Genomic DNA, 27,972 nt, shown 5'->3' with positions numbered 1-27,972 from the left:
TACCGGATCAGACTACAAAGTGTTTGTTTGTAGTCGGTTAGCATGGAGACCCATAGGTCTGCACAGAAGCTGTATATGTAAAGTTACCATTTTTCTTTTAAAATCAAGAATTTTTACAAAGTTGCATAAGTTTAAATAGCCTTTACTGGTTATTTTATTTTCCTATTTCACGATGGTTATCCTAATAAGCTTGTGTATTAAAGGAATTGTACAGAATTTTGAAGCTGCAGCAGGAGCAAAAGTTACTGGAAAGAAAATGGGTCAATAAAGGCTTGAAGACTATTTTTTTGTACCTGTAAAGCAAAAAGATAAAGGGGTATTCACATCATACATTTGAGTTTGATAAATGTGACAATATAGAAATCAGGTACTGACATTATCGTGTGACGCCCCTCATAGACTGCAGTGTAGAAGTGACTGCACTCGGCTCTCCCAGCCCCATAGTCTATAATACAGAAGTCTGTACTCAAGTGTAGTCACCTCTCCATTGCTGTATAGAGTAGGAACTGCCTCCGTTAAATGGGACACCCGTTCTCCCCATAAGTGACAATCTCAGAGACAGGACCCCCAGGACATTTCTAGCATATCCTTTGTATAGGCCATAAAATTATGTAGTGGGAATATCCCTATAAATCAGATATGTCACACGCTTTAGTATTCTCCATGTACAGAAGAAACTAGATTTTGTGTTAGAACGCAAATTGTAAAGCGTCTTTACATTTTGTCAAGGAAAAAAATTATAGTTTCTACTAGAACGGTTTTATTTTACCAACTTTGTCTCGATACGAAAATACTTACAATAAAATGGACAGAGCATAGTCAGCCAGAAATGTCCAGTTTTCTACCTTGTACATTTATTGTATATCCAATATGCAATAAACGTCTGATTGAGGCGGATTGTATCTCCAGGTCTGGCCCTAATCTGAAGAACTGGAGTCCCTAACCTGCTTGGTGAAATAGTGACTGGATGGAGATGACAGCGCATATGATAAGTGCTCTCCATTCACTTCTATGAAAGCTACACAAACCGCTCAGTACAAGGACTCCTTTGTCCATTCTCTATCTGAATGTGATAACAATGTCTTGGGACTCCATCATTAACATAGGTGTGGGTCCCAAAAGGTTGGCTCTGCATCGGTCAGACATTAATAGTGTATACTGAGGATTTCCAAAGTGCTAATACCGATTTGAGATATGTCCAAGTTGTAGGATATCGAAAGTGCTTGCAAATGTCATCGTTCTGTTCAAAAGTGTCTTCTGTTCCTTTTTTAGGGCACTTTTAGACAACTAAACCAATGTAAGTTCTGCAATAAAGACCATCAACATAAAATATCCACCTTCAAGTTATTGTTGAATGAGAAGGCAACTACTTCTTCAGAGAAGACATCGGCTTCTTGTACTTATCAGGCATCATCCTTCGTAACGTAGATCCAATGTACATGTTTAACGTTTTATAAGTAGCCCAAGTCCATACAGACTGAAGATGAGTAGTGAACCTCAAAAAAACCGCCATCACCATCACAATTCATCCTAAAAACACACACAATAGTTTAATTACATAACTAGTAGAGACAACGCTTAAGGTCTATGGTCATGGTTTCAAAGCCAATCAATGAAGATCGTCTTCACATTCTTCTAGCCTCCATAATGTGTTCAATAGCTTGAGAGAAGGAAATTACTTTCTACACACGACTGAAGAATACAAAGAGGGATGAAATAATACTCTCTGACTCTTAGACAATGCAAAATGGGACTAGATCGTCAAACTGAACCAAAGTAATGCAGAAAGTCTAACTTTATACCACCACTTAGCTGGCAGAATTTTGGAGCAATTGCTGAAATTTTGGCACCACATCCAAAATTTTGGCTCACAGTTTAGCATACGTTTTGATACATTACAAAGTTACATTTATTCCTCTGTACCACAAAGTTATTTTTTTGATACATTGGACTACACTATAGATACCATTTAATCATATGATCGAAGTAAAACATAACATATACAAGCCCATAACATTGTATTAAGGCTAACAAAAAAATAATAATTTTTTTTTTTTTTAATTGAAGGATACTTTTACCTTCCGAGAAGCCTTCCGCTGCTTTTCTAGAAATCCTAGTCTTCCTGTAACCATCTTCACTAATTCTTTGGCATCTCTGGAATCCAGATGTTCACTTTCTGTATGTTTCTGTACAAGGCATAAATCTCCAGATCAACATCTCCATGCCCAATAGCAACTTTACAATCACTTTTAAGGAAAGTATAGAGTTTTACAGGATCGAGAGACACACAAGATAGATCCAATTTCATTATTTGTAACATACAGGTATAGAAGTAGAGAAATACCTTTTTAGATCCCAAGTAAGGGTACAGTTTCACACTAGGGTATGCTCTGATGCCTGCTGACTGGCAAATGTTTCCATAAGCTTGGCAGTCCACTTTACCAGCTTTTACTTTTCCTTTCAAAAGCTAACCCGCAAAAGAAATGATGAGAAGAGGTCAGAACACAAGAACATGGTTTATCTATTACACAATAGATGCGGATCTATTCAGGTAGAGGTATTATCTGTTCATGCTATATATATATATATATATATATATATATATATATATATATATATATGTATATATATATATATATATATATATATATATATATATACACACACACACACTATCTATCTATCTATCTATCTATCTATCTATCTATCTATCTATCTATCTATCTATCTATCTATCTATCACAGAAATGTATTCTCTACCTGTCTGACAGCTGGGATCCCCAGCAATAAGAATAACGGGGGCCCAAAAGTCTTGCATGACAGGAACCCCAATCACTTCTATGGGGCTGCCAGAGATTGGAGTCCCAGCAGCCTAATAGTTTGCCACAAATTTTTGGTATATTCTGCATTTCCCTGTGGTCTTGCCACTGCTAGTTAAAGGCTGCGTTCATTACCAAATTTGTCACATAGCAAGAGTACAATTAATAATTTCCTGCGGATGGAATTTCCAGTTCTAGAATGCTTGTGGAGCGGTTTTAACGTTAAAATGCATTAATAAAAATTGTGACAGTGTATTGTATGGCTAAATAAGGGCGCTTTCACACCTGCACTTGTTGTGGGGAGTGTACATTGCCGGGTTTTCATCTTCTGCCCCGGACAGGGGACGGAAACTCGGCGGTTAGTTTTCAAACACATTCACTTCAACTTTGTATGTGGCTAAAAAAAAAAAAAAAAAAAAGTTTCCCCATGGACAGGCAGAAGATGCACATGGGCGTTCACCTTTGCAAACCTATTCAAGTAAATGGGTTAGAAAACTGACCGCTAGGTTTCCGTCCCCTGTCCAGCTTCGCTGGGGCAGAAGACGGAAACCCGGCAGAATGCACAAACTGGATAATGAGCGCAAGTGTGAATGCGCCCTAAGCAGTCTTTGAGCCACTGCCTACCATCTATTTTCCCACAGACATAAACTACTGTCACTACACATTACTTTGCCATGTGTTTGCCTTAGTGAGTTAGAAATGAGCTGGATATACCGTATTTTTCGGACTATAAGACGCACGCAGGTTTTAGAGGAGAAAAATAGGGAAAAAAAATTTTCAGGCAAAAAATGGTAAAATATTTAATATATGGGAGTTGTAGTTTTGGAACAGCTGCAAGGCCACATTGACAGGTGACCCTGCAGCTGTACGGGTATGTATAGGGCGTTTTTTTTGTGGGGCCAGGTATACTTTTTAGATATACCATTTTGGGAAATGTTTATTGCTTAGATCACCTTTTATTTAATTCAGAGGCAAAACAGAGAGAAAAACCCGGCAGTTTAGCACTTTTGATTTTGACGTTCACTGTACATAAAAATATTAGTAGACCGGGCATTTTCAGACACAGGGATACCTAATGTGTATGTTTCACAGTAATGTTATACTTTTATATGTATTCTAGGGAAAGGAGGTGAACTTTTATTTATTTTATTTTTTTTAAGTGTTTTTTTTTTTTTTTTACTATTTTATTATCCCCCGCCTAGGGGGCTTGAACCTGCAATCATTTGATTGCAAGTCCCATAGACGGCAATACAAGTGTATTGCCGTCTATGGGAGATTCTATACATTACTATCGCGGAGTGTCATAGACCAGCCGCGATAGTAATATATATCTATGACAAGCCTCGGAGCCTTCATTAGGCTCCCGGCTGTCATCGGAACAGGTCGGCTCCTGCGGCCTCGCCGTGCAGGAGCCGGCCTGCATCACTAAAGGTATGGGGCCGGTGGGGACCGGCCCCGGGGCTAAGTGACTGCCGGGACCTGTGGATGAGGAGCGGATTTGCAGCATGGCCGCGCTTCCACCGCTGGTTTTCTTCAGCGGCAGTAGCGCGGCAATCTGCAGGCCCCGGCAGCTAAGACAGTCCCTGGCATCTGCTGTAATAGACCGGCGGATGCCGGGGAGTGTCTTAGCTGCCGGGGCCTGCAGATTGTCACGCTCCTGCCGCTGAAGAAAACCAGCGGTGGCAGTAGCGCGGCCATCCCACATTCAGACTATAAGACGCACCCTCATTTTCCTCCGAAATTTGGGGGAAAAAAAGTGCGTCTTATAGTCCGAAAAATACGGTAGTTCTATGGGCCTTGAGAATGTCACACATTAAAGTTTTAAGCCAATTTAAGTCCAGATTTGAAACAAAATGTATATCAATCCAAAACTATAGTTGCCACCAAACCAGCTGACACCCCCTTCCCCCCCAAAAAAAGAGAGGTCTGCCCCCTGATAGGCAATGCCTGCCTATGTTATTCTAATATACATCAATGTGCAATACACTTGAGGTTATGGACTACTTACCCTGGCCACAAACTCAAATTCAGGAGCAAAGGTTCTACATGGACCGCACCATGGAGCGTAGAAATCCAAAACCCAGTGATCTTTGCCTTTTAAAACTTCCTCGTTGAAACTTTCCGGTGTGAGTTCAATAGCTATTTTGGGCAAGTAGCTGGAGAGAAGAGAGAACATAAAAATCCTTACTATATGTGGACCTCACGGCCTTAAATTTTGTAGGCAATTTCAGAGTTGCAGGTTTAGAAAAACCTGAAGCTGATGTGCTGTGCTTCACGAAGAGGGAGATGCGATTCACAGCGGATGAATCCCCAGTCTAAATAGTAAAAAATTCACAAAACTCTTCAATTTTAATCATTTCAAGAAGATAGATTGCATTGTAGAATGGTGAAAAAATATGCAGTGCAGTAAATGACTTTCAGCCCTTTAAGATTTTATGTTAAATTAAAAAAAAAACATTTAATTTGGCGATTTTTTTTAATTTTTTTTTAATTTTTCCATGTTACTTTTATTAAAGGGAGTCTGTCAGCAGGAAAAATATTTATCTAATCATAGTACCCTGCAGGACTTCTCACAAGGTTTCTAAATAGGTTTGGGTTATTTTAAAGCGCTGCTATGTTGCTTGGAATTTGGACATTTTATATTTGCGCTAAATAGCTGAAAAGGGCTTTATGGGCATGTCACCTGCAGCATCGCCTTCTGTAAAGCGGACCTGAAGAACGGAAACCCGAATGCTAGTATGAACGTAAGATAACTGCTGCTCAGCTCTGCCCACCACTGGTTGAATTGGCATGGCTACTTCCATGTTCGGCAAGTACAGTACTGAAAATACTGCGCCGACCTGCTGACGTCATTCTCCAACCGGAAGCTTGTCCAGTAGTACGTTACTCTGAGACCTGAGTGCAGAGATTTCATCACAGCCATAATGTATATTTAGATAAGAGACAGATTCTGCCATTCACAGTTTATGTAGTCCCCTCTCTACACAATGACCTCTGCCTAGGTCACAGAGTATGGCAGAGTTTTCCAGGCATGCCAATGAATCGGGTCTGCTCCAGACCATTATGTCTGAGACCTGTGGTCCATCTATAGGAAACAGTCACAGATTTTTTTAGGCTTAGTGGCAAAAGTTGGAATTACAAGATTTTTCGGATTTTTTTTTCCATTATAGAAATTAATTTGGAAAATTAAAAATATCTTAAACTTGTAAGAAAATATGTTTAACACCAAAAAACGTGATTTAAACAGTAGATCATTTCCTGGTAACACATTCCCATTAAGTTGCTTTGGTATATAATGGATTATATAATACTCGATTTCCTATAAATACATATAAATAAACCACTCACGACAGTCCCCAGTTCTTAAGGGAATAAGAATCTCTCTGCCAGCCGTCATATGTGCTAACAAAAAAAAAAAAGGAACAAAAAGGTTATTTCATGAAACCGTACCATTTTGAATAGCAAACACTGTATATGAAGAGCACGACTGTCACACTCACCGGTAGTAATGGGGATTGTCCCGGTTAGCTGGGTAAAGTCTGATTTCTGGATATGCTTGGACATATTGCTGACTGCAGAGTGAACTGTATTTCTGACAGTCAACGCTTCCAACATTGATCAATCCACTTAAATGCTGAAATACAGACAAAGAGGAATTAGTCCTATTAGTAATTGGTTTTCCATTCCTTCATGACCGCACCGTAGGAGCAGTACCAGATTAATATGTTAGGGGAGAACGACTGCTTGAAGGACTTATTGTCCAAAAGTCGTGTCAGATCGTAACGCTACTCTAAAATGTCTGAAAAATTTGACCATTTGGAAGACTTCACATCTGATCAACAGATGCTTCTCCTCTCTTAGGTCCGGTTCACACCTGCGTTTGGGAAAACTGCTTGAGCACCCCCTGAACAGAAACCTATCCGCATAAAAAAAGCAGTTACCTAAAAACACCCAAGGACCCCACAGATGCGGTTTCTGCATAAAAAATGTGGAGAGAACAGTGCTGCTTGCAGGACTTCTTTCTCCGCATATTTCATGTGGATAGTCGAACAGAATGGCTTAAATGCAGATGTGAACCAGACCTCAGCCCAGGAGGCCGCTACTGCCATGGTGGAATGAGCACATATCTTATGGCGGAGCTACGCCTGCTGAATAGCAAACCTAACCCATCTATAGCCAGTGAATTAACAGACTTTAATTCTCAGAAGTTTGAGGATATCCAACTGGTAGTCTGGGACCAAGGACCTTGTAAGTGCCTGACGTTTCCCAAGAAACAATAATTATTAATTCTAAAGATCTAATACTGCAAGTTTACTAAATCCTATTCACACAAGTGCTGGGCACAATGGCCTTTACACCAGGACATCACATTACAGCCTTCCACCTAATGTATGGGTGACATATGCCACTGAACGAGTATACATTGGCATACTTCAGCACTTTGCGTCTGCATTACACATTGGGAAATATTTCTAACAAACACCTTTGACATGTACACTGCACGCTATATGTTTTTTGTTGGACACTTCTGCATAGAAAAGCATATGTGACTAGGTGTTACTATACTCTTGACTTTTGTTCATCCCATTAACACATTGGAAACAAATCAAATAGACCACACTATATTTTCCTAAAACAACGTATTACAATTAGGACCACAATGAACCAATAAGAATTTATCGCATACCCGTGCCATACGTTTCCACTCTGGCATCAAGGCCTGACATGGTCCACACCAAGGTGCATAAAAATCCACCATCCAAATTTCATCACGACTCCGTTCCTTTACCAGTTCCTTAAAAGTTGTGGGTGTGAGAGCGACAACAGAAGGATTGCGCAGATCCTACATGGTAAGAGAAGAATGAGAAGGGCATTACAAATCAGAAAGGTATTAGTATGTTGTGCAGACAGTATCACAGTTTGGGTCATAAGAAATCTAAGAAAAATAATCATGTTCCATCATATGCTGTAATACAGAGATATTCCCGACTAGAATATCACCAAAATATGGAATTTCCATACAGGGCACACAACGTGCCAAATGCTTGGTATAGAACTGAAGGGAAGTCTGTGCTTTTAAGTTCTACTGTGTGCGTGACTTCTAATGTTGCACGGATATTAATATGGAGGTTGTAGGAGAACAGTCCTGGGAGAGTCTACAGGACCTGAAGCCTCCACAGAACTTCAATCCAACTGGATCATTAAATGAGAGGATTCCAGTCAATGGATTTTTTAACAATAACATTTCCCATAAACCTGTATGGTAGAGATTAATAATGTGACAGCGCCAACTATAAAGTATACCGTACCTCGATGAACTCCAGGATTTGCTCTGCACTGTGATGTCCTTCGTACTCGTGAATATTAGACTGGTTGAATACTACAGTTGTCGGGTACGCTCTTATGTTATGCTGTAAGGGAAAGGAAAGAAATATAAAACATTCAGCTGACGTGGATATGAATAGTTCATGACAATATGAAGGTTTAGTAAACTGAGCATAAAACACTTTTTATATATTGCATGATATAGCAGAAGTGCACTTACATCAGGTTTTTAATCGATCACTTACCATATTGCAGAGACCTTCATGAATTGTGCAATCCAGCGTGCCAAATCGCACATGTCCAAATACTCGCTTGGATGCTTTCCTCAATTCTGGCAGCAAGGCTTTACATGGAGGGCACCACTTCACAATACAGAAATAAAATAAATAATATATTATATATATTTTTTATTTTTATTTTTTTATTATTGCCATTTCATAGCTGTACATTTCTGGCTTACAGAACAAAACAATGATTTTAGGAAATAAATTATTAGAATTGTTTTACGTCTCAAAACTATCGTATATACTCGAGTATAAGCCGACCCGAACAAAAGCCGAGGCCCCTAATTTTACCACAAAAAACTGGGAAAACTTATTGACTCGAGTATAAGCCTAGGGGGGAAATGCAGCAGCTACTGGAAAATTTCAAAAATTAAAATGGTCAGTTTTTGGGTACAGTAGTTACTGGGTGCTGGGGAAGGGAAGGGGGTGTTTTGGTTGTCTGTCTGCCCCTTCCCTGAGCTTGAGGACTGTTTTTTTTTTTCCCCCTACTTGTGCTCCTATTAACCCCTTCCCGACGGACCAGGAGCACTGCAGATACCCTATATTCAGTAGACCGGGCACTGTCAGACACAGGGATACCTATTGTGTATGTGTTTCACTGTAATTCTCTACTTTTATATGTTTTCTAGGGAAAGGAGGGATTTAGAAGATTTTTTTTTATTATTATATTTTTTTGAAGCTTTTTTTTCCCTTGCACTATTTTGTGGGAGATTCTATACATTACTATTACGGTCATAGACCTCCCCCCCAACAAGAAAATTTTTTTTTTTTTTTTGCTTGACTCAAGTATAAGCCGAGGGGGGCTTTCTCAGCAGAAAAACTGTACCGAAAAACTCGGCTTATACTCGAATATATACGGTATACTAACCATTGTACTATTATATCACAGAAGTGACTTTGGTTTCTCTGATGAAAACTCTCCTAACAATGATGGCTGGTAGTCTCTTTAGTAAAGGTGAACAACCCCTTGAAATGCTATTTTCATTTCTTACCCAGGAGTCTAACATTCCCATGTGAAAGAGACACCATAGGAAATATTCTGCAAAGAATAATTTATACTCACAGGAGCAAAGAAGTCCACCAGCCACGGCTCTCTCTCATTTCCAGGGAAATTCTTGGGTCCCAATGTAATGACATGAGAAGTTACGCTGTCTCTAGCAAAGGTCACCATCTCATAAACACTTGGTTTACCTTTGAATAGACGGGAAATATTAACAATAACAAGACCATCCCATATAATCTACTAAAGAAAATACAAGTAACCAATGTACAATATAAACCTCATAAAATAAATGACTAAAAGCTTATTTTTACTTGGGAAGCAGAGAATGTAGTAAACCAGAATTAGATCATCATAGGATCCCATGTCTTATAGAGCAGAACTGAGGGAAGTCTGGGAATTATAATACTGATGCGACAACATATCCATATTACAGCCAAAATTCTGATATATTGATGAAGTGGTGCTACCACTCCCCATGAGGTGTGTCTATACAGTCAGAGACAATGTCAGAGGAACACACCCTTAACTAGCTTATGAGTTCAACTGGTCTAGGCGTAATAACAGAGGAACGGTACAATGTACAGAACAGATGCTTCAGAACTGTAAAATCATGAGGAATACAAGTATTTTCTATGGCTACATGCACATGACCAAGGGTGCCATTGGAGGGGACATTCAATGCTCCGTTGCAATGATAATACAACAGATCATATCCTGCACTTTGACACTGAAACGGAACCCCCTCCCCTTCCCTCAATTAAAATCAATGGGGGATAGAAGACACTCTGAAGTTGTCCGAATACATTCAGCTATAAAATCTCCTTGGCCTGCACTCAGCCATGTGGATGAGGCTTTAGACATATCAAGAAGGACAACTTGTCCTCTACAATTGTGATCAGCACATGTTAAATAGAACATTTAACTATGGCAGATAGCTTTCCATAAAGCATAGCACTAAGGCTAGATCTACATCATTGTCAGGGGTCCTGGTCACAGATTCACAGTACTATGTCATCAGTCAAAACAGATACTTTGGCAGAGGCTTGAGGTGCTGGCGGTTTCTATTGTATAACTGTTTCAGCACAGCAATGTGGTCCTGTATACAGGCACTTGTGAGCACACATTACTTTTTGTATGGTCACTGAACTTCAGATGATACAGTTTTGCAAATTCCTGTAGGTGTGGCATTCAACCATAAATGACTAAAAAAATAATCCTAAATATTGTCCATTTTTCCCTTATTCTTACCATGGTGGATTTCAAAGTCATTGAGGCCTTTGCCCTTAAATGCTGCTACACAAGGCTTGTGAATATATAGGGAACTGCAGGTTGATGGATGGGACTGACAGTCAAAACGTCCAACCTTACAAAAGACAGACACATAGGGTTAACATAAAACAATTGTCCTCTAGTAAATCACAATCTATAGCCCCTTAGCGACCCTTGACGTAACTGTACGTCATGGGTCGCATGGGGATGTATGGAGCGAGCTCACACGCTGAGCTCGCTCCATACACGGCAGATGCCGGCTGTATAATACAGCCAGGACCTGCCACTAACAGCAGCGGTCGGTGCCCGAGCCGATCGCTGCTGTTAACCCTTTACACACTGCGGTCAAAAGTGACCGCAGTGTGTAAACGGCGCCGGCGGCATGGGCGCCGCCATGTTTCGCCGATCGCCGCCCTCCTGAACGTCACAAGAGGGCGGTGATCGGTTGCTATGACAGCCGGAAGCCTATTGAAGGCTTCCAGGCTTGTCTCTGCACTAGATCTATTAGACGATGCCAGAGGCATCGTCTAATAGAAGTGCTGGGATTTTCCTATTCACTGCAATACTGTAGTATTGCAGTGAATAGTATGAGCGATCAGACTCCCTAGGTTTCAAGGTACCTAAGGGGTCTGATCATAAATGTAACAGAAGAAAAAAAAAAGTTTTTAAAAGTATTAAAAAAATAAAAAAAATATAAAAGTTCAAATCACCCCCCTTTCCCTAGATCAGCTATAAAAGTAATTAAAGAACATTAAACATAAACATATTAGGTATCCCTGCGCTCCAAAATGCCTGAACTATTAGAATATTAAAACATTTATCCCGTACTGCGAACGGCGTAGCGGCAAAAAAAATAAAAACAGCCAAAAAGCGTTTTTTTCAACACTTTGCCTCCTATAAAAAATTGAATAAAAAGTGATCAAACCATCGGATCTTTCCCCAAATGGTATCAATAGAAACGTCATCTTGTCCCGCATAAAAAGACACCACAACCAGCTCCATACATGGAAATATGAAAAAGTTACAGGTGTTAGAACATGATGACACAAATTTTTTTTTCTATTTTGCAAAGTTTATCATTTTTTTAAAAGTATCAAAAAATTTCAAATACTATATAAATTTGGTATCACCGCGTTTGTACTGACACGTAGAACACAGGTAACATGTCATTTGTACCAAACAGTGAATGCTGTAAAAATTAAACCCATAAGAAAATGGCGCAAATGCATTTTTTCTCCAATTGCGCCTCATTCTGAATTTTTTTCCAGCTTCCCAGTACATTGCACAGCATATTGAATGGTGCCATTACAAAGTACAATTTGTCCCGCAAACAATAAGCTATCATGTGACTCTGTGAACTGAAAAATGAAAAAGTTATGGCTCTTGAAATGTGAGGAGGGAAAAACGAAAATGCGAAAGCAAAAAATGGCCTGGTCCTTAAGGGGATAGGTAATAGGTAACTATAGCTTATAGGCCATTTGTTCCATCATTGCTTCAAAATCAGCGACGGCAGCTTAGTTGTACAGTCAGATAGGAGTTAAGTGAAATGTAGTAGAGAACCGCAGCAAATATAGAGGAACATAACAATGCAGCAAAACATATGGAGGAGAATTGAAGGTAAGGACGCAAGAATATACAGAATGGAATATTGTAGTATAATATGCCACAATTGCCATTTATGCTAGGAGCAAGGTACATGTGCCAAGCAACAAGTCACAACAGCATATTTGTTTGTCCTGATACTGACGAAAAAGAGGTGGTAACCATCAGGTGAATGTATTAAAAGCCTAAAACTATCACCCAATAGTTGAGAGCGTAGTTGCTTATGTTTGCGAGTACTCACCTGAATATGATCACCTCGCAGTAAAACACTCAGCTTCTTGAATTCTGCGAGATGTAACTGTTGATCATATCCGTAAGTGAAGAATATAAGCCATCGATGATAGGTTAACCTGTCCTTAAAAAAAGAGAGAAAAATTTCCATCAGGCTTGTGTCTCATATCATACAATATATAAAAGGAAAATACCGGTATATGCAATGAATTCCTGTGAATTTAACCCTACAAAACAGGATTTTGTATCAACCTATTGATCTAGCAACACATAAATGTGTAATAAAGAGTTAGTGAATTACAGTAGTGGTGCAAGTCAATGTTGGATATTGGGTGCAGTGGTCACATGGCCATGTAAGACATCATTCCTGGAGCAGGGCAGTGGCCAAACAGGAGCAGTGGAGATCAATAAGACGAGTAGGACTTTAAAATTGTAAAAGATTATTTAAAAAAAAAAAAAAAAAAATTATATATATATATATATATATATATATATATATATATATATATATATATATATATATATATATATATATATATATATATATATAGTGTAAGCCGATGGCTGGTCAGGTAATGGAGGGGGTGTACATCTCACCCAGGCTACTAAGCTGGGTGAGATGAGAAAACTCCAGAAGGAATGTTTGTTCTCAGTAGACAACTTTCGTCTGCTGAGCATTTTGGTAAATGCTCCGTATTGGGCTGGATTTTTAGGAATGGCAGGTAGGTTGGTAGTGGGACCTGTCATTCCACACCCTCCAGTCCGTCCACACTTTGGGGATGTTCCGGCAGAGAGTCTGCTCATCAAGGGAGGCTTAAGAAGCCAGCTCCAGCAGCAATACTTTTGGCAGAGCTTGGCTGGAGAGCAAACAGAGAGGTCATATTTTTGGAGCTGTGTCCTGAGTGATTCAACTGGCTTTTGGACTTCTGTGATTCTAGGTGAGGTAACCTATTCTATGTTTAGTTAGAGCCTAGCCGGGCAGGGATTTATTTTTGTATTGTTTCCTTTTGTTGCAGCACTGCCTTTTTAAGTGAAAATAAACTCTACTAGAGATGAGCGAACACTGTTCAGATCAGCCGATCCGAACAGCACGCACCCATAGAAATGAATGGAAGCACCTGTGACGCCAGCCGGCCGCCGGCAAAGTCAGCGTCACAGATGCTTCCATTCATTTCTATGGGTGCGTGCTGTTCGGATCGGCTGTGTGTCTATGCCACCCCACGTAGCAACCCCAGACCCTGACTTATTATATATATATATATATATATATATATATATATATATGAATGCAGAGGCAGCAAGCATGTGTGACTTGCCACTCCTTTTACTTAGTGCACACAGGACCCCTAGAGGTCCCTGAAGATCACCAACTCCTGCACCTCACAATCAATTATCCCCTACTCAATGGATAGAGGATAACGTGTAAAAAACAGAATATTGCATCTCTGCTTACCTTTAAGGAATCTGGCGAAAGCTGCTCCAAATCTGGAAGATGTTCCATCACTTCCTTGTAGACTTCTTTGGCATCTAATGAGTTAAGGAACTAAAAAGCAAAGCAAAGAGCATTAATATATATATATATATATATATATATATATATATATATATATATATATATATATATATATATATATATATATATATATATATATATATCTGCAGCGACAAAAACCAGCAGTAAAATAGTTACCAGGACACCACTTTTATCTTTGTCTGCTAGATTGGCTCCAGGTGGGAAGTAAGCTGTTGTGCTTGTGTGGACCTCCAGATTGTCACAGAGGTCAGCCTGAGTCGTACAGTCCATCCATCCCACACTTACAAGTCCTTCCTAATTCAGAAGAAAAAGCAGGGTATATTATATCATTTCTATGTTTATTTATTATGTGGTGACATATTTACCTTAACTGAGTAGTCTGGGACTATGATATTCAGCTACACATTCAATGGTCACATGGTCATGCTGAACCTCAGTCCCATGCAAATTAATAGGGCTGAGATGCAATATGAAGTACAGCTAATGCTGCAAAGTATGGTGCTGTAATTGGTAAATAGTGAGGAGGCCACAGCAATCTATATAGTTCTAGACAGCTCCTTTAAGGACATGTAACATATGCCAAGTTGCAGTCCAATACATAATTTTTCATAGTGAATTTTTAAAGAGCAAAGTGAAAAAAACATAAAAAATGTTGCAATTGCTTTGTATTGTAAGTTTTTTTTCATTCAAATTAAAGTTTTACATTTATTCTACATGAGTTGTAAGAGGGATATCAAAATACAAGCATTTAATATATGTATTTTTATACTTTATTACTTCTCATTTTAATAAAAAAAGGTAATCTATTTTTTTCTATTTGTTTTCATTGCATAAAATGGGATTTTTTTATATCAACTTAATTAACTTTAATTTTCAACTATATTAATTTATTTGTATTATTCACCTGAATAACACTACCAGTGTGCATAAATGAATAGGCAGCTGTTAGGGCATAGATGCCTGCCACAGCACTAATTTTCACCTATGATGACCACACAATGGGACCGGTCAATCAATGTTAGGGGGTGGTGCCAGTGGTAGCCACAGGTGAAAACAGGGTCGCCAATAAGATCAGCCACGCTTTGGGTGCACTTAACAGCTCATTTGCATACAGATTAAAAGTTGATTTTTTTTTATTTTTTTTTGGGGCAGCAAGTTTGCATTACACCAAATAAAAAGATATGTTTATCATGTCCGTAACTGCCCCAATAACAGCAAATAAGAGGTTTAGGGGTGATTTTGGTGATGGTGGGCTCCTTTGAAATGAAAGGCGGATAACTGCATGTTAATGTAACAGGTTTCCTTTAGTGAAAATGTCTCATTATATACACATGACTTCACACAGTGGCTATACGGTTTCTCCTACAGATTTCTTACAAATGTTTGATATCACTTACAAGCATAGCAGAAAGTTTTAAGCGCGTCTGTGTGGACAAGCAATCTGAAAGAAGAAGAATGCAAGACACATTATATATACACAAAATATCCACACAAGTTACTGAAAATATATCATGAACTGGCAGAAAAACATTTTTAAATACAATTTATATGACACATTTTCTCCCCTTTCCATAGACTTCATTGTAAACTGAGGATGCTTGTGTATGGAGTAGAGACAGAATGACTCAGATAAGACAAAGACATGAGATATCCCTAAAGACAGGCACTTCTGTGAAGTATAGATTTTGTGAAATATATCATATTTAGTGAAGTGTATTGCAAAGTTTGTTCCCTACTCCTGCACAAATAAAAATGTAACTTATGCTTTAAATCTTAGACAAACAGAATTCTCGTAATCCATTGCAAAAAAGCCATCATGATCCTCATCATTGTTGTAGAATAAGGCTGGGTTTACACAGTGCATGTTTGCTCAAAAACGCATAATACATTTTGTTTGTAATTTTGAAGATAAAAGCACCATGTAAACCCACCCTAACCCTAAATAGTAAGACACTAATAGACTGGGATTAGAACCAACACCAGAAGTGGATCCAACAGCAAGAAGTGCAAGCCTTTTCTTCAAATGTCCGATTCCAATTGAATCCACTCTAGACTTTGGCACAAAAGACCGCATTAATACCAGCTATGAAAACGGAGCTGAGAGACACCAGTATGAAAGAGCATTACAATTCTATAAAATTCTATAACCAGTCAAGCTGGAAAACTATTACAGCTACAAATGAAGAGATTAGGTTACCTCCAGTGTCGGCACAGAATGTTATTAGCCAGCCAACGCCTGATGCAAACGATTTTTCTAACGAACTTTTGAAATTGCCTAATAAAATAAATTCAGGAAAAAAATAAAAGCAAACCTTTGAAAATTTTTGATGTATTTTAACACTTACAGAAAATAAATAAAAGTGCCTTAAACTCCATGCACACAACAACAGTGCAAGTGATGGGTCCATGTTAATCATGGACCTATACATGCAAATGATTGAACCCAGACCGCAAAAAGGACAAGAATAGGACCTGCTCCATATCTTGCGACCCAGGTTCGGGGCCCCTACACAGGCACATGATAAACATGGTTGCGTGCATGGGGCAATAGAAATTAATGTGTTTGTAATTCCTCTGTAATTATAAATAGTATACAGAAAATAAATGCAGTTGTGTGCATGGTGCCTAAATACAGTCTGTTTAAATGCTCTTCATTGCATTTTTTAAATTATTTTTGTTTCACAAAAACAAATTTGACAAGAACATAAATAAATATATATAAAAATAAATATATATTATATTTATTATATTATATATATTATATATATATCCTGCAGCGTTCCACAGAGGGTGAACATTCATTTTAGGAACAGTGTATTACTTTAGTTATTACTGTACATGATATCCTTACCTGCCCATAGTTCTGTTACAGTACTTGAAACATACTTCATTGCAAAATTTACCAAATTCTGATATGACCGATCCCCAAAGTACTTGACTGGGTTCTGTAAATTACATGAAAATACAATAAAACGTTATGTTATTTAAGAAAGGGAATAGGACATTCAGGCTGGAGCGATTACTACATCATTTCTGTATATAAAGGAGAGCATAGAGAAGAAAATCTTAGACAAATGTTGAAAATTCCAATAAAGAAATTTTACGTTTAAATAACATCTCTAAGTTAGTGAAATGCAATGGTTCTCCGTCCAGCATCTTTTTTGACTCACCATGCCAGTCTTAAAGATATAGAGACTTGGATAACTATTGATGCCTCGGCTTCTGCACAGCATTCTTTCATCTCTGCAGTTGACGGCCCCAATGCGTATCAGTCCATCCATTTCTTTAGCAAACTCTCTCCACTACAAAGTAAAATATATATAAAAAAAAAAAAAAAAGTTACTAGCCAGCTTGCACAAGTAAGTCAATACAAGAATGAAAAAAAAATAAAAAATAGGAGGATAAACTGAATTTCTTAAATAATAAGGATACAATAATCCACTTACCGCTGGTGCAAGATCATGACAGTGAGAACATCCAGGCGAGTAGAAATTAACAAACCATACTTCTCCTGAGTTTACGGCTCCGTCTACAAAACCAAAGAAAAACAATATATGGCAGGTGTGGATAATATCAGAGTGTAATGTTCAGTGAATAAACTTTATCATTTGGAACTATATTATGCCACAGAAGTGGTATAAGGGATTTGTTAAATCCCCTCCTTCGTGTATAGGGCACAGGCCATCTGGATGGTTTCTACATGTTGCAACCTTATTGCACCAGATATTGGTGGGTTCCCTACTCCAGGGGCCTACAGATATAACTTTTTGATAAGCCAGAACACTTTAAAATTGGATTTTTTTTCTTATACAGTTAGGCAATCACATGAACCATGAAGTAGGTGCAAATACTACTGCGCTAAACACTTACCAAATTCTACTTTATCCAAAGTGAAAATTTCAGGGTCATCATCATAAATCCCTTAAACGAAGAATACAACAAAACATTAGTAAGCTACACAAGTCTTGTGTATGTAAACTCTTTATCCACCATTCATGTTGTGGCACCAGGTGATGGTTTGTGCACGTTTGGTGGCCAATACTCTATAGCCTCTCTATGCTACTTACAGAGCATTATATAGAAGAAGCAGAGATATTGCAGACTGGGGAGCTATAGTTTTCCGTGATTCTGGTTACCTGCACACTGCAGTAAGATATTAGCATTACCAAATCAAGGTCTCTTTATTGGGAGTGAAAGTCACAGGTGACCTTATTACCTACAGGAAAATACTAATGTTGCATCAGGGTCATGCTATGATTTACTGCAGCGGAAAAAACAAACAAACCTGAAAACAAGATCTGGCTATATTTTTTTCCTATAACAAAAATGTGGTACAGGAACTAAATAAGTAGCATTAGCAACACCTCTATAAAAAAGGTTTTCTTTTTCTGCAATAAAATGAACCAATCCAAGTATATAGATTTATAAAGGTGTAAGGAGTGTATGGTCAGTTTAAAAGAAACGCATCACCAATTTTTATTTCTTAAAACCAGATATTTATATAATTTTTTTTTCTAATCAGTTTTATTTTCAGATATGTGGTCACAGCTCCAAAGACGTCAGATCCCATGTGATCTGACACTTTATCTTTTCTCTCGAAGTAATGGGGGCAGGCCCCAGCACTCAAACGGCGATGGGGGCATCCCCACTGCTGCCCGAGAACTCTCTCCAGCGACACCTCCTTCTTCAGCTGCATCCTCTGCTTCTCTGTCGTCTTCCTTCTGCGTCAGCTCCGACGCCTGCGCAGTTGGCTCTGTCAGCGAGACACTAGTAGAGCCGACTGCGCATGCCGGCGGCCATATTTTCAAGGCCGCAATTGCGCGCACGTGCAGTACACTCCTCGCTGAAGTCTTTGCTGAACAGAGCGTACTGCGCATGCTCAGTAAGGTCTGCACAGACCTCCGATGCGTGAGTGAAGTCATCCAGTCTGCAGTCGGCTCTACTAGTATCTTGCTGGCAGAGCTGACTGCGCAGGTGTCGGTGCTGACGCAGAAAAAAGACAATAGAGAAGGGGAGGATTCACCTTAAGAAGGAGGCGTCGTTGGAGACAGAGTTCTCGGGCAGCAGTGGGGACGCCCCCATAGCCGTGTGAGCGCTGGGGCCCGCCCCCATTGCTGCGAGAGAACTCATTAGAATACCGGTAAAAACCGGGATTTCTAAGGAATGGTGCCACGGAGACCACATCTAAATGTAAGAGACGAATAGCCTTTATAAAGGCTATTCCGATGTCTAAAGCAGAAAAAATAGCTACTGACATTTTAGAAATATTTTGCCATTTTCACTTAGTTCGAACAATCAGAAACGTACCCCCCCCATCCTGTGGATAGGACATAAGCAGGCACAGTTCTTGAAGAGAAGGAGCTGTCCCCACAGAAAGAAAGTGTGGAAAGGAAGACAGGAAAGTATGATGGAGTGGGGGAGGGGTGACTTAGTTGGGCAGGGCTAGTAGTGGGCAGGATAGCTAGGGAGACAGGGAGAGGGTGTAGGGGAGTGAGAGGGAGGTGGTGAAGCACTGCATTTTACAGAGGATGCGAGGAGCTCCCAGAAATCACTCAAAACACTGCCAGGTATTTGGAAGCAATTATTAACCCATGGATAGCACGAAGACTTAAAAAAAATTATTTGGAAAACCCCTTTAAGTTACCTAGATTTCAATATGGAACTAATTTTATATCAGTTTTGTTTTTAACTACTAACTTTTTCACAGATTTTAGTATATTAGAAGTTAATAGTACACTAGATGTGTATATAGATATTATATTCACTCTCTAATGCAGAATATGAGCCAGTCTGATCTGACAATGGGTATTTTACTGAACCGTTACAAGATAAACTAAAGTGAGCCAGGGTGACTTGCATAACTACATTCTGCTGTGAAGAGGAGCGTGACCACTTCTTAAACATTGCAAAAGAAGTGGAAGGTCTGTAATACTCAGATATGTGATAAAAGAGAAAAAGAATTACAACAATTTGTACCCAATGAAAAGGAGAAAGTTCTAGCTCGAAAGATAAAAAAACAAAACAAAAAACAAAACATACCGAAGTCGTATCGATAAAAGCTCCAGCTCTCATAATGGCCTCCTTGGTTTTCATCCAGACCCTTCTCTCCATATTTATCGTACTTCTTTCGAAGGTCTTCATCTTTTAAAACTTCATAAGCTCGGTTTAGTTTCAAAAACTTGTCATGTGCGCTTGGATCATTCTAGAAAGATTGGGATGAAATCATATACAATAGCATAACCATAATCATACAGTATAATATCTGAGCAACCTCCAGTCTTGTAATATTCCAAAGACTGGCAAAGGTGTAAATATATGAGTAAACTCACAACTATGCTGCAACTTACGAAACCTACAAATAAGCTCAACCCTCCACATGGGCGACAATATGCAGAGACACTGAAGCAGGAGGCGGGCGGGTTTTGCAATAGCTTGCCCGTCAGTTTTGTGATTTTGCTGGCAATACGGCTAGGTCTCCTTAGAGGGGGTTCTCCAGTTTTTGGCTAGGAGGCCAGGGAAGGTTAAAAAAAACCCAAAAACACAATAGTCCATGGTGGCCACCGCGGTCCGGAGCCATTGCAGCAGAAGTCCTCACCACACATGACCGCTAAGGCCACTCAGCAGACTCAAGGGCATAAGGAAAGGACATGAGATGTCACAGGTGACATATATGAGTAACGTGTCCGTTCCTTTTTCTTAGGCTGCTGTGGCCACTGATTGTCCTCAGCGACCATGTAAGGAAAAAAGGCTTCCACCGGGAGAAGCACCAAGGCACTACTGGAACGGACCGCAGTAGGAGGGGCCGAAGCACCGGCGACAGATGAGTATTGGGGTCTTTTTTTTTTTTTTTTGTTATCTTCCCCAGCCTCTTGCCAAAAACTGCATATCTTAGACAACCCCTTTAAATTGCAGCTATGAGGCACAGGTTGGGGAACCTCTGTTTTCAAAATTGCTGAAGGTCCTAGAGAGGAGACTTACCCCTAATGTACATCTATGTTCTTTAGAAATATCATAAATGACCCAGACTCGAATGCCCCTTAACAAAAAATTGTGCAACTTTACCCTAGCAGAATTTCTGAATGCACGAACGTCATTGTTGGTTGGAACTTGCATACATAGGTCACATCTTATTTATTCCAATAGGATGCGTATAACTTATCTATCAGAACATGTCAGATTTTAGGGCCACTAAGAAGTGTGCAACCAAAGTCATCAAGTAGTCCAGCACATGAAATGCAGTGACATTTTAATACTGAAGACATCCCTAATAAGAACAAGATGTTAGCACTGGTCAAACATAAGCACAACACCAATATTTGCAGAAGGGTGTGACAGGCGTCAGAGAGCCAGCAAATGAGGTCACCAGAAGCTTACATGTAAAAGGAGAAAGTGCACATGTGGAGGAATGAAGATATCTAGATGCTCAAATATCCCTTTAATTTAACTAATGATAGCCAGTAAACAGCAAGTAATTTTTTTGGTGGAGTTCGATGGAGACTCAGGCACAAATGTGAACGTAGTCTTAATCTGAGGTCTGTCTACATTCTTGTCACCTATTGCTTAGAAAACTAAAGACTGTCCAGGGCGACACTAAGTCGTTATTTCTATACTCGGAAAATATGTTTATGATATGGAAAAATGGGATGGGTCCGCTGGGGAATGTCTGTAATGAACAAAACTGCAGTAACCCCAGGCACAGAATAAAAAAAAAATCATGGTTGAAGCCATTTTTGTCTCAGCCGCTATGTAGCCAAGCTGTCAGAAGGGCGTTCCTCGCAGCTCAGTGTCATCGCTGGGTGGTATGGAATGCCCCCTCTGCTGACAGAACAAGGTTATGTCAGAGCACAGTTGGAAGGGGGGGGGGGGGTGTTCCTCACAACCTACCAATGTTGCTGAGCGATGAGGAACGCCCTACTGACAGTCGGGAGATATCGGTGCTGAAATTAACGGCATGGTGTCTCCTGCTCCGGGGTATATACTGGGAAAACTGACAGTGCTCTGAACTCGACGCACTGTCGGCTTTCTAGCAGTATATAATACCACATGTTGATGTTGATGTGAAAGGAACCCTATAAAAGACTGCGGCAGTAGGGAGATATTGGTGCAGACATTAATGGCACCGATATCTCCAGCACCGAGCACTTACCGGGAAAGTCGTGCACTGTCGGCTTTCTAGCGATATATAATACCGCACATTGATGAGGACATGAAAGGTCCTCTTTAACAACAAAGGTAACATTTGTTTCATAGAAAAACAATAGTAAAACACAAACTTACCTGATTCTTGTCAGGATGTAATTTCAGTGCTAACTTCTTAAACGCTTGTCTAATTTCTCTACTACTAGATGCTCTGGATATGCCGAGTAAATTATAGTAGTCCTCATCTGTGCAGACCAGCACAGCCAGGGAGAGGATGATAAAACAGAGAACAGCGCTCCTTAGGTTACCAGCTCTTGCAGTGAAAGGGTCCATTGTTGATGTAAACGGGGCAAATTAAAATAATAATGTGTCTTTGGTCAACTTGAGTTCAGGTTCTTAGTGATTTTTCATGGTGTCCTCTTCCTTTTGGCTTAAAATAAATAAAAAAAATAATAAGAACAATTCCGTTGTGTGTAAATACTGTGTCAAGAAAAAGTTGTAGTCAGTTACAACCTAAGCTTCTGTTGGACCAAACCATTTCTGTCCATTTTGACCCTTATTCACACAAGTGAAAGATGGCCATTACAAAGCAGTTTTAAAACCCATGAAAATCTAAGAGTATATTTAGATCTCCATTTTTGTAACCATCAAAATGGACTAAAATTGAACATGTCCATTTTTTTTTTGAAGGATGTGTATAAAAAAAAAAAAAAAAAAAAAAAAAGCCAGTCAAAGAAAAAAAAAAAATACATGAACGAAACAGACCCATTCACTCCCATTGTTTAGGAGATGGCCGTGTGACAGCTGTCAGTGGTCATGCGAATGAGGCCTTAGTGCAGTGCTGGATTAGGTAAAGCTAGTGCCATGCATAACAGGGAAGGGGCTCCAAAGGTACAATCGACTATCCTCTACTCCCAGGAGTGCCATATATATATGGCTCTAAGGCTGGGATCACACTGGGTTTTATTGTCCGGAACCTGAGGAGAAGGCTCAGGTTCCGGTTCAAAATACCGGCATCCAGTCGCGCACTCCGCTCTGGATTAGGCCCAAAAGAATGGGCCTAGTCGAGAGGAGGGAGTGTCTTCAGGCGGATTTGCGATTCGGTCTGAAGAATTAGCACGTCCGTTCTTTTTTCCAGGAGCCGGAACAAACGGCTACCAGAAAAAAGAGCTGACTGGCTCCCATTGATTTAAATGGGAGACATATTTTTGGTCAGGATTTTGAGGCGAATTCAGCCTCAAAACCCTGACCAAAAAACTCTGTGTGAACTCCGCCTAAAGCAACAATTAAAAAGGAGTACCCCATACTGATGTCAGGTTTTACCACACAGGACAGAATGGCTCTTTATGCTCTAACCACGACCATCAGCCATCTTCTACTCCACACTCCTATTGCTAACCATGATGGTTCCCTGAGATTACTATTTTCATAGGCCATTAGAGGGCCACAGTTCAAGGCAACAACTAAATTTTATTTGGCCTCCATTTACCTTACGGATCATTCTATAATGGCTTACTCGTTTCAGTTTTTTTATATCAGCCATTTTACGGATGAAATATGGACACGAAGGGGAGAATTCATCACTCCCTCTGCACCTTACCTGCCACATTGTGTGAATGTGTGTGGTGTAGGGATCAGGAAGGGCCAAGGTGGTCTCCCCTTACTAAATGGTTGATCCATTTTTTATGTACTTAACAAGATCGTTAAATCAAAACCTCTATCAAAATGTGCTCCGAGTGGAAAACACAGCACTTTGACATGGCATAAAAGACAAATGTGTGAATAAGGCCTTAGGCTTGGTTAAATATACATAGTACTTGTACAGAGGGAAGGGCTGTGCGCAGCTGTTGGAAAAAGCCAAACCTAACATGATCCCTCCACATGAAGAAATAATCAGAAGTGTCTCCAATGTAATAACTATATATAGGAACTATGTTTAGACCCCCCCCATGTCACGTTCCTGTTTATTTGTGTACAGAGGACGATCACGTGGTTAAAAAAAAAAGAGATTATGGCAATATTATCTTAAATGTAAATATATTTTATAACCCTAGTGCCAGCTGTAAACATGCTCTTTATTTGCCTACTACTGAATACACACTAGCCCAAGGAATAGGCACAGCATAGCGTTTGCCCAGTAAATAGAGGGTGCGGAATATGAATGGTAGATACTAGAGAGACAGACCAAAAAGTTACTTAACAAAAGATTCAGCATAAAGTGACAAAGATTAGACAAGTGCCTAAAGGGGAAATTGCACTTTTATTCGTTTTCTTTCATAATGTAACAAAGTAGTAGAAAATACTTTTGGACTAGGTCTCTGTAGTGAGATTTGGTCACACGACAGCCATAGTAACAATGGAAGCTACTACAGCTGGCACGCATTTCTAAAATAAACCATTTTTGCCTTGACTGATACAAACAGAAAATGTTCCATCTTTACCAGTAGTATTCATTATGTCAGATTTAATGTCTGATGTTCTGATCCCCTGATGGATCAGAGCAACAGACTTTACAACTACAGTGTGAAAGAGGCTTTATATTATATATCTGTTCTAAACAGTTCTGACTAAGCTACAATACACTGGGGTGGGGAATTCATTCACACATCTACTCCAGTGTCCAGTGCCAAAGATGCAACACATTTTCACACAAAGTCATCTCTTACACCAAAGATGAGTTCCTTACTGCCTACAGTCATCACCAGCCTTCTGACAAGGAGAGATATGGGTTCCGAAACTAACAGCACCGATATCTCCTGCACCCGGGAAAGCTGACAGTGCGCTGAATTCAGCACACTGTCAGCTTTCCAGTGGGTGCCAAGACTCCTGACCTATGGCCTAGTTCACATGGGGCAAGGGGAGCGTATTTTGGTCCTGATTTTGACGTGGGAACCCGGGTCAGAATAGGACCAAAATACGCTTGCCGCTCCAGAGTAGGTCCAAATGAATGGGCATAGTGCAGAGCGTGCTGCTGCAAGCCAGACGCCGTGGCTGATTCAGCCGTGGAATCCCCCGAAGAAAGGGCAGCTCGCCTATTTTTTTCCGTAAGAAGGAACATGCCGTTCACGGAAAAAAGTAAGCTAGCGGTCTGCATAGACCTCTATTGTGAGAGGGTGGATTCTGACGTGAATTCAGTGCCAAAATCTGACGCCTCTTGCCCCGTGTGAACGAGTCCTATCAGTTGTCACAGTGGCTGCTATATGCAGATCGGATTTGGAAGCAGACAGTGCTGTTCTCTCTGTAGTGGCCATGCTGAGTTACTGCAGCTCAGCAGCTATACAAGTAGACAATCACTACAGGAGCCATCTGCTTCCAGCTCTGTTCTATGAACAGCTGATAGGGAGGGGTCCTGGATATCGAGCCCTTCTGTGATGTGATACTGATGACTTATTTTAGGGACAGGTCGTCAACATCATGTGCCCAGAAAACCCCTTTAATGGAGGCATCCTGGGAAAACAGACAATGGGGGGGGGGGTAAAGTGTATGCAATCCCACTAGAGTACATGCATAGAGTGCATCTGCTCTATAAAAATTAATAACAGTCTAATACCCCTCTAATGGGACACTTCTAGAGTAATAAAAAGTGTGTTGTCTTGTCTGGATTTATTATTAATCAATCAATTATTTCTGCACGGTAACCATATAGTTCCCAATACCCAACCCTACAGATAACTAAGATAGGGTCACTATAATCAGTGTCTCCCACCCACTTGTGAATAGGCACATACTTTGCTATGATAAAACATTATTTGTCAATATGCAAATGAGCTTTTGGAGCAATAACAGTGCTACCACTTTGCCTTTGCTCCAGCACTGACCTAGTTGCTCCAAAGAGTGACTTTGCATATTGACAAATACGAGGATAGCTTGTCAATGGAGGAAACCATTCACAAAGGGGGGGGCACTGTAAGGTTAGGGTCACATGAACCAATCCACGGGGCCGGGCTCTGGTGATAGACTCCCTATAATGGCAATTTTTTATAAATCTCTGCACTATACACTTGTATAATGTAGAGAGATGCTAAGTTTTAAGTGCAGTCTAACTTACACAAGGACAAAAATGAAGCAGATCAGAAAAATACTTTGCAAAAGTATCTATTAAAGCAATACAAGGATCAGGGTGACGATCCCTTAGTGCACCATTGTGATCCTTAGACAAATGCACCGATTTCCAATAGGTAGACTAAGTAGATCCCACAATTCAGCTAATAAACAGTTAACATTTTAAAGTGCTAACACAATTGAAGGGAGGGTCCATGATGAGGGCTCCAAGTCCCCCTATGTGTTGTGGCAATGTAGCTGCTCCCCAGCATCAGCCCCAGCACATGAATACAGATAATACAGCGGTCCCTGCGCTCATCTCTTACCCCCAGTCCTGAGCCGGTACTGCAGCGTGAGATAAGCCGGAAGCTGCCAGGACACCTAGGCTGACGCTCAGGGTTGTGACGCTGCACACTAGGCCACGCCCACTCCCCTTATTCTAAAGCCTCTGCCGCACAGGATTGTGGGAGCTGGGCGGGGCTCGTGTCTTGGCGCGCAGGGATTGGAGCAGTGTGAGAACATTCTACAGACGCGCCGCCGGTTTCAGTCAGTGGAGCCGTCAGTCAGCGCCTTGTATAGCGCCGTCCTCTTATTGTGTTTCTCTTTGCTCACCGCCCATGGTTGTAGCAGTTCTTGGGACTTCCCTTAATAGTCAGACGTTACAGGATGAGGACCAGTAATAGGGTGGTCACTTTGGGAATGGATTCCTGTCAGGACGTAAGACCAAAGCATTCTCTGTGGAGTTACAGAAGAAGGGCAGCGAGTATTTAGGTCCTAGCAGTTCATGTTATTTGCCAGCCATTTATATATCACATCGGCCCATTGGAGGGGCCATTTATCATTCCTTCTATGGCAAAAAAAAAAATGGTGTAAAGTAGAGATGAGCGAGTAGTATTGGATGGAATAACTCCCCTGCATAGTTAATGGACGGGGTAAAAAGAAAAAGCGCCAGGGAAGCTGGGAGGGGCACTGAATATTTACTGTGTGTTATTCGACCGAGTACACCAATAACTATGCAGGGGAGGTATTCCATCCCATACTACTCGCTCATCTCTAGTGTAAAGGGATGATACTGAGGTGCACGCTTGGGTCACGGAACTTTCTTGCGTAAAAAGGTGCACCTCAAACCCCAATCCAGGTCTCCAAATGTGGAAATGACTTGGGGTAGGAAATCTACGCTAGTTCCTACCTGGCCTAGATTTGTATTCTGATGGGACCACTGATGGAATTCTTTATACATCGCAGCCCCTTCACTCGGTCAGACTCTTCATTGAGACTGATGCACAATATACAGTGTTGGCCAAAAGTATTGGCACCCCTGCAATTCTGTCAGATAATACTCATTTTCTTCCAGAAAATGATTGCAATCACAAATTCTTTGGTATTATTATCTTCATTTAATTTGTCTTCAATGGAAAACCATAAAAAGAATTGTATAAAAGTATTGGCACGGTTTGAAAAATCATGTGATGCTTCTCTAATTTGTGTAATTAACAGCACCTGTTACTTACCCGAGGCACCTAACAGGTGGTGGCAATAACTAAATCACACTTGCAGCCAGTTGAAATGGATTAAAGTTGACTCAACCTGTGTCCTTGTGTGTACCACATTGAGCATGGAGAAAAGAAAGAAGACTAAAGAACTGTCTGAGGACTTGAGAAGCAAAATTGTGAGGAAGTATGAGCAATCTCAAGGCTACAAGTCCATCTCCAAAGACCTGAATGT

General features: G+C 40.2%; 1 protein-coding gene across 1 annotated transcript; it reads right to left on the bottom strand.

The window, feature by feature from the left end:
* Positions 1-206: 206 nt before the first annotated feature.
* Positions 207-26,640, bottom strand: DNAJC10 (DnaJ heat shock protein family (Hsp40) member C10). The gene is made up of 23 exons (XM_075283803.1): positions 26,574-26,640; positions 22,345-22,636; positions 20,107-20,269; positions 17,938-17,988; positions 17,514-17,596; positions 17,238-17,369; positions 16,919-17,012; positions 16,265-16,342; positions 15,465-15,508; positions 14,224-14,361; positions 13,987-14,076; positions 12,544-12,657; positions 10,680-10,794; positions 9,492-9,619; positions 8,390-8,506; positions 8,129-8,230; positions 7,507-7,662; positions 6,320-6,453; positions 6,168-6,221; positions 4,828-4,975; positions 2,345-2,467; positions 2,079-2,186; positions 207-1,530 (listed from the first exon to the last, which is right to left on the bottom strand). The coding sequence occupies exons 2-23, from the start codon at positions 22,537-22,539 to the stop codon at positions 1,519-1,521; spliced, it is 2,379 nt and encodes a 792-aa protein (XP_075139904.1). The 5' UTR covers positions 22,540-22,636; positions 26,574-26,640; the 3' UTR covers positions 207-1,518.
* Between the last annotated feature and the right edge of the window lie 1,332 nt (positions 26,641-27,972).

The sequence above is a fragment of the Leptodactylus fuscus genome, chromosome 8 (genome assembly GCF_031893055.1).
Source record: "Leptodactylus fuscus isolate aLepFus1 chromosome 8, aLepFus1.hap2, whole genome shotgun sequence".
Lineage (NCBI taxonomy): Eukaryota > Metazoa > Chordata > Amphibia > Anura > Leptodactylidae > Leptodactylus > Leptodactylus fuscus.
This window is presented reverse-complemented; position numbering and strand designations above follow the sequence as displayed.

Excerpts from the sequence above, each read along its gene's own strand:
- DNAJC10 (XM_075283803.1), bottom strand. The coding sequence starts at position 22,539 with ATGGACCCTTTCACTGCAAGAGCTGGTAACCTAAGGAGCGCTGTTCTC. Across the intron at positions 17,989-20,106 it reads CTTTTATCGATACGACTTCG|GGATTTATGATGATGACCCT; the intron begins GTATGTTTTGTT and ends TCTTCGTTTAAG. Across the intron at positions 14,362-15,464 it reads TAAAACTTTCTGCTATGCTT|GAAGGACTTGTAAGTGTGGG; the intron begins GTAAGTGATATC and ends CTTCTGAATTAG.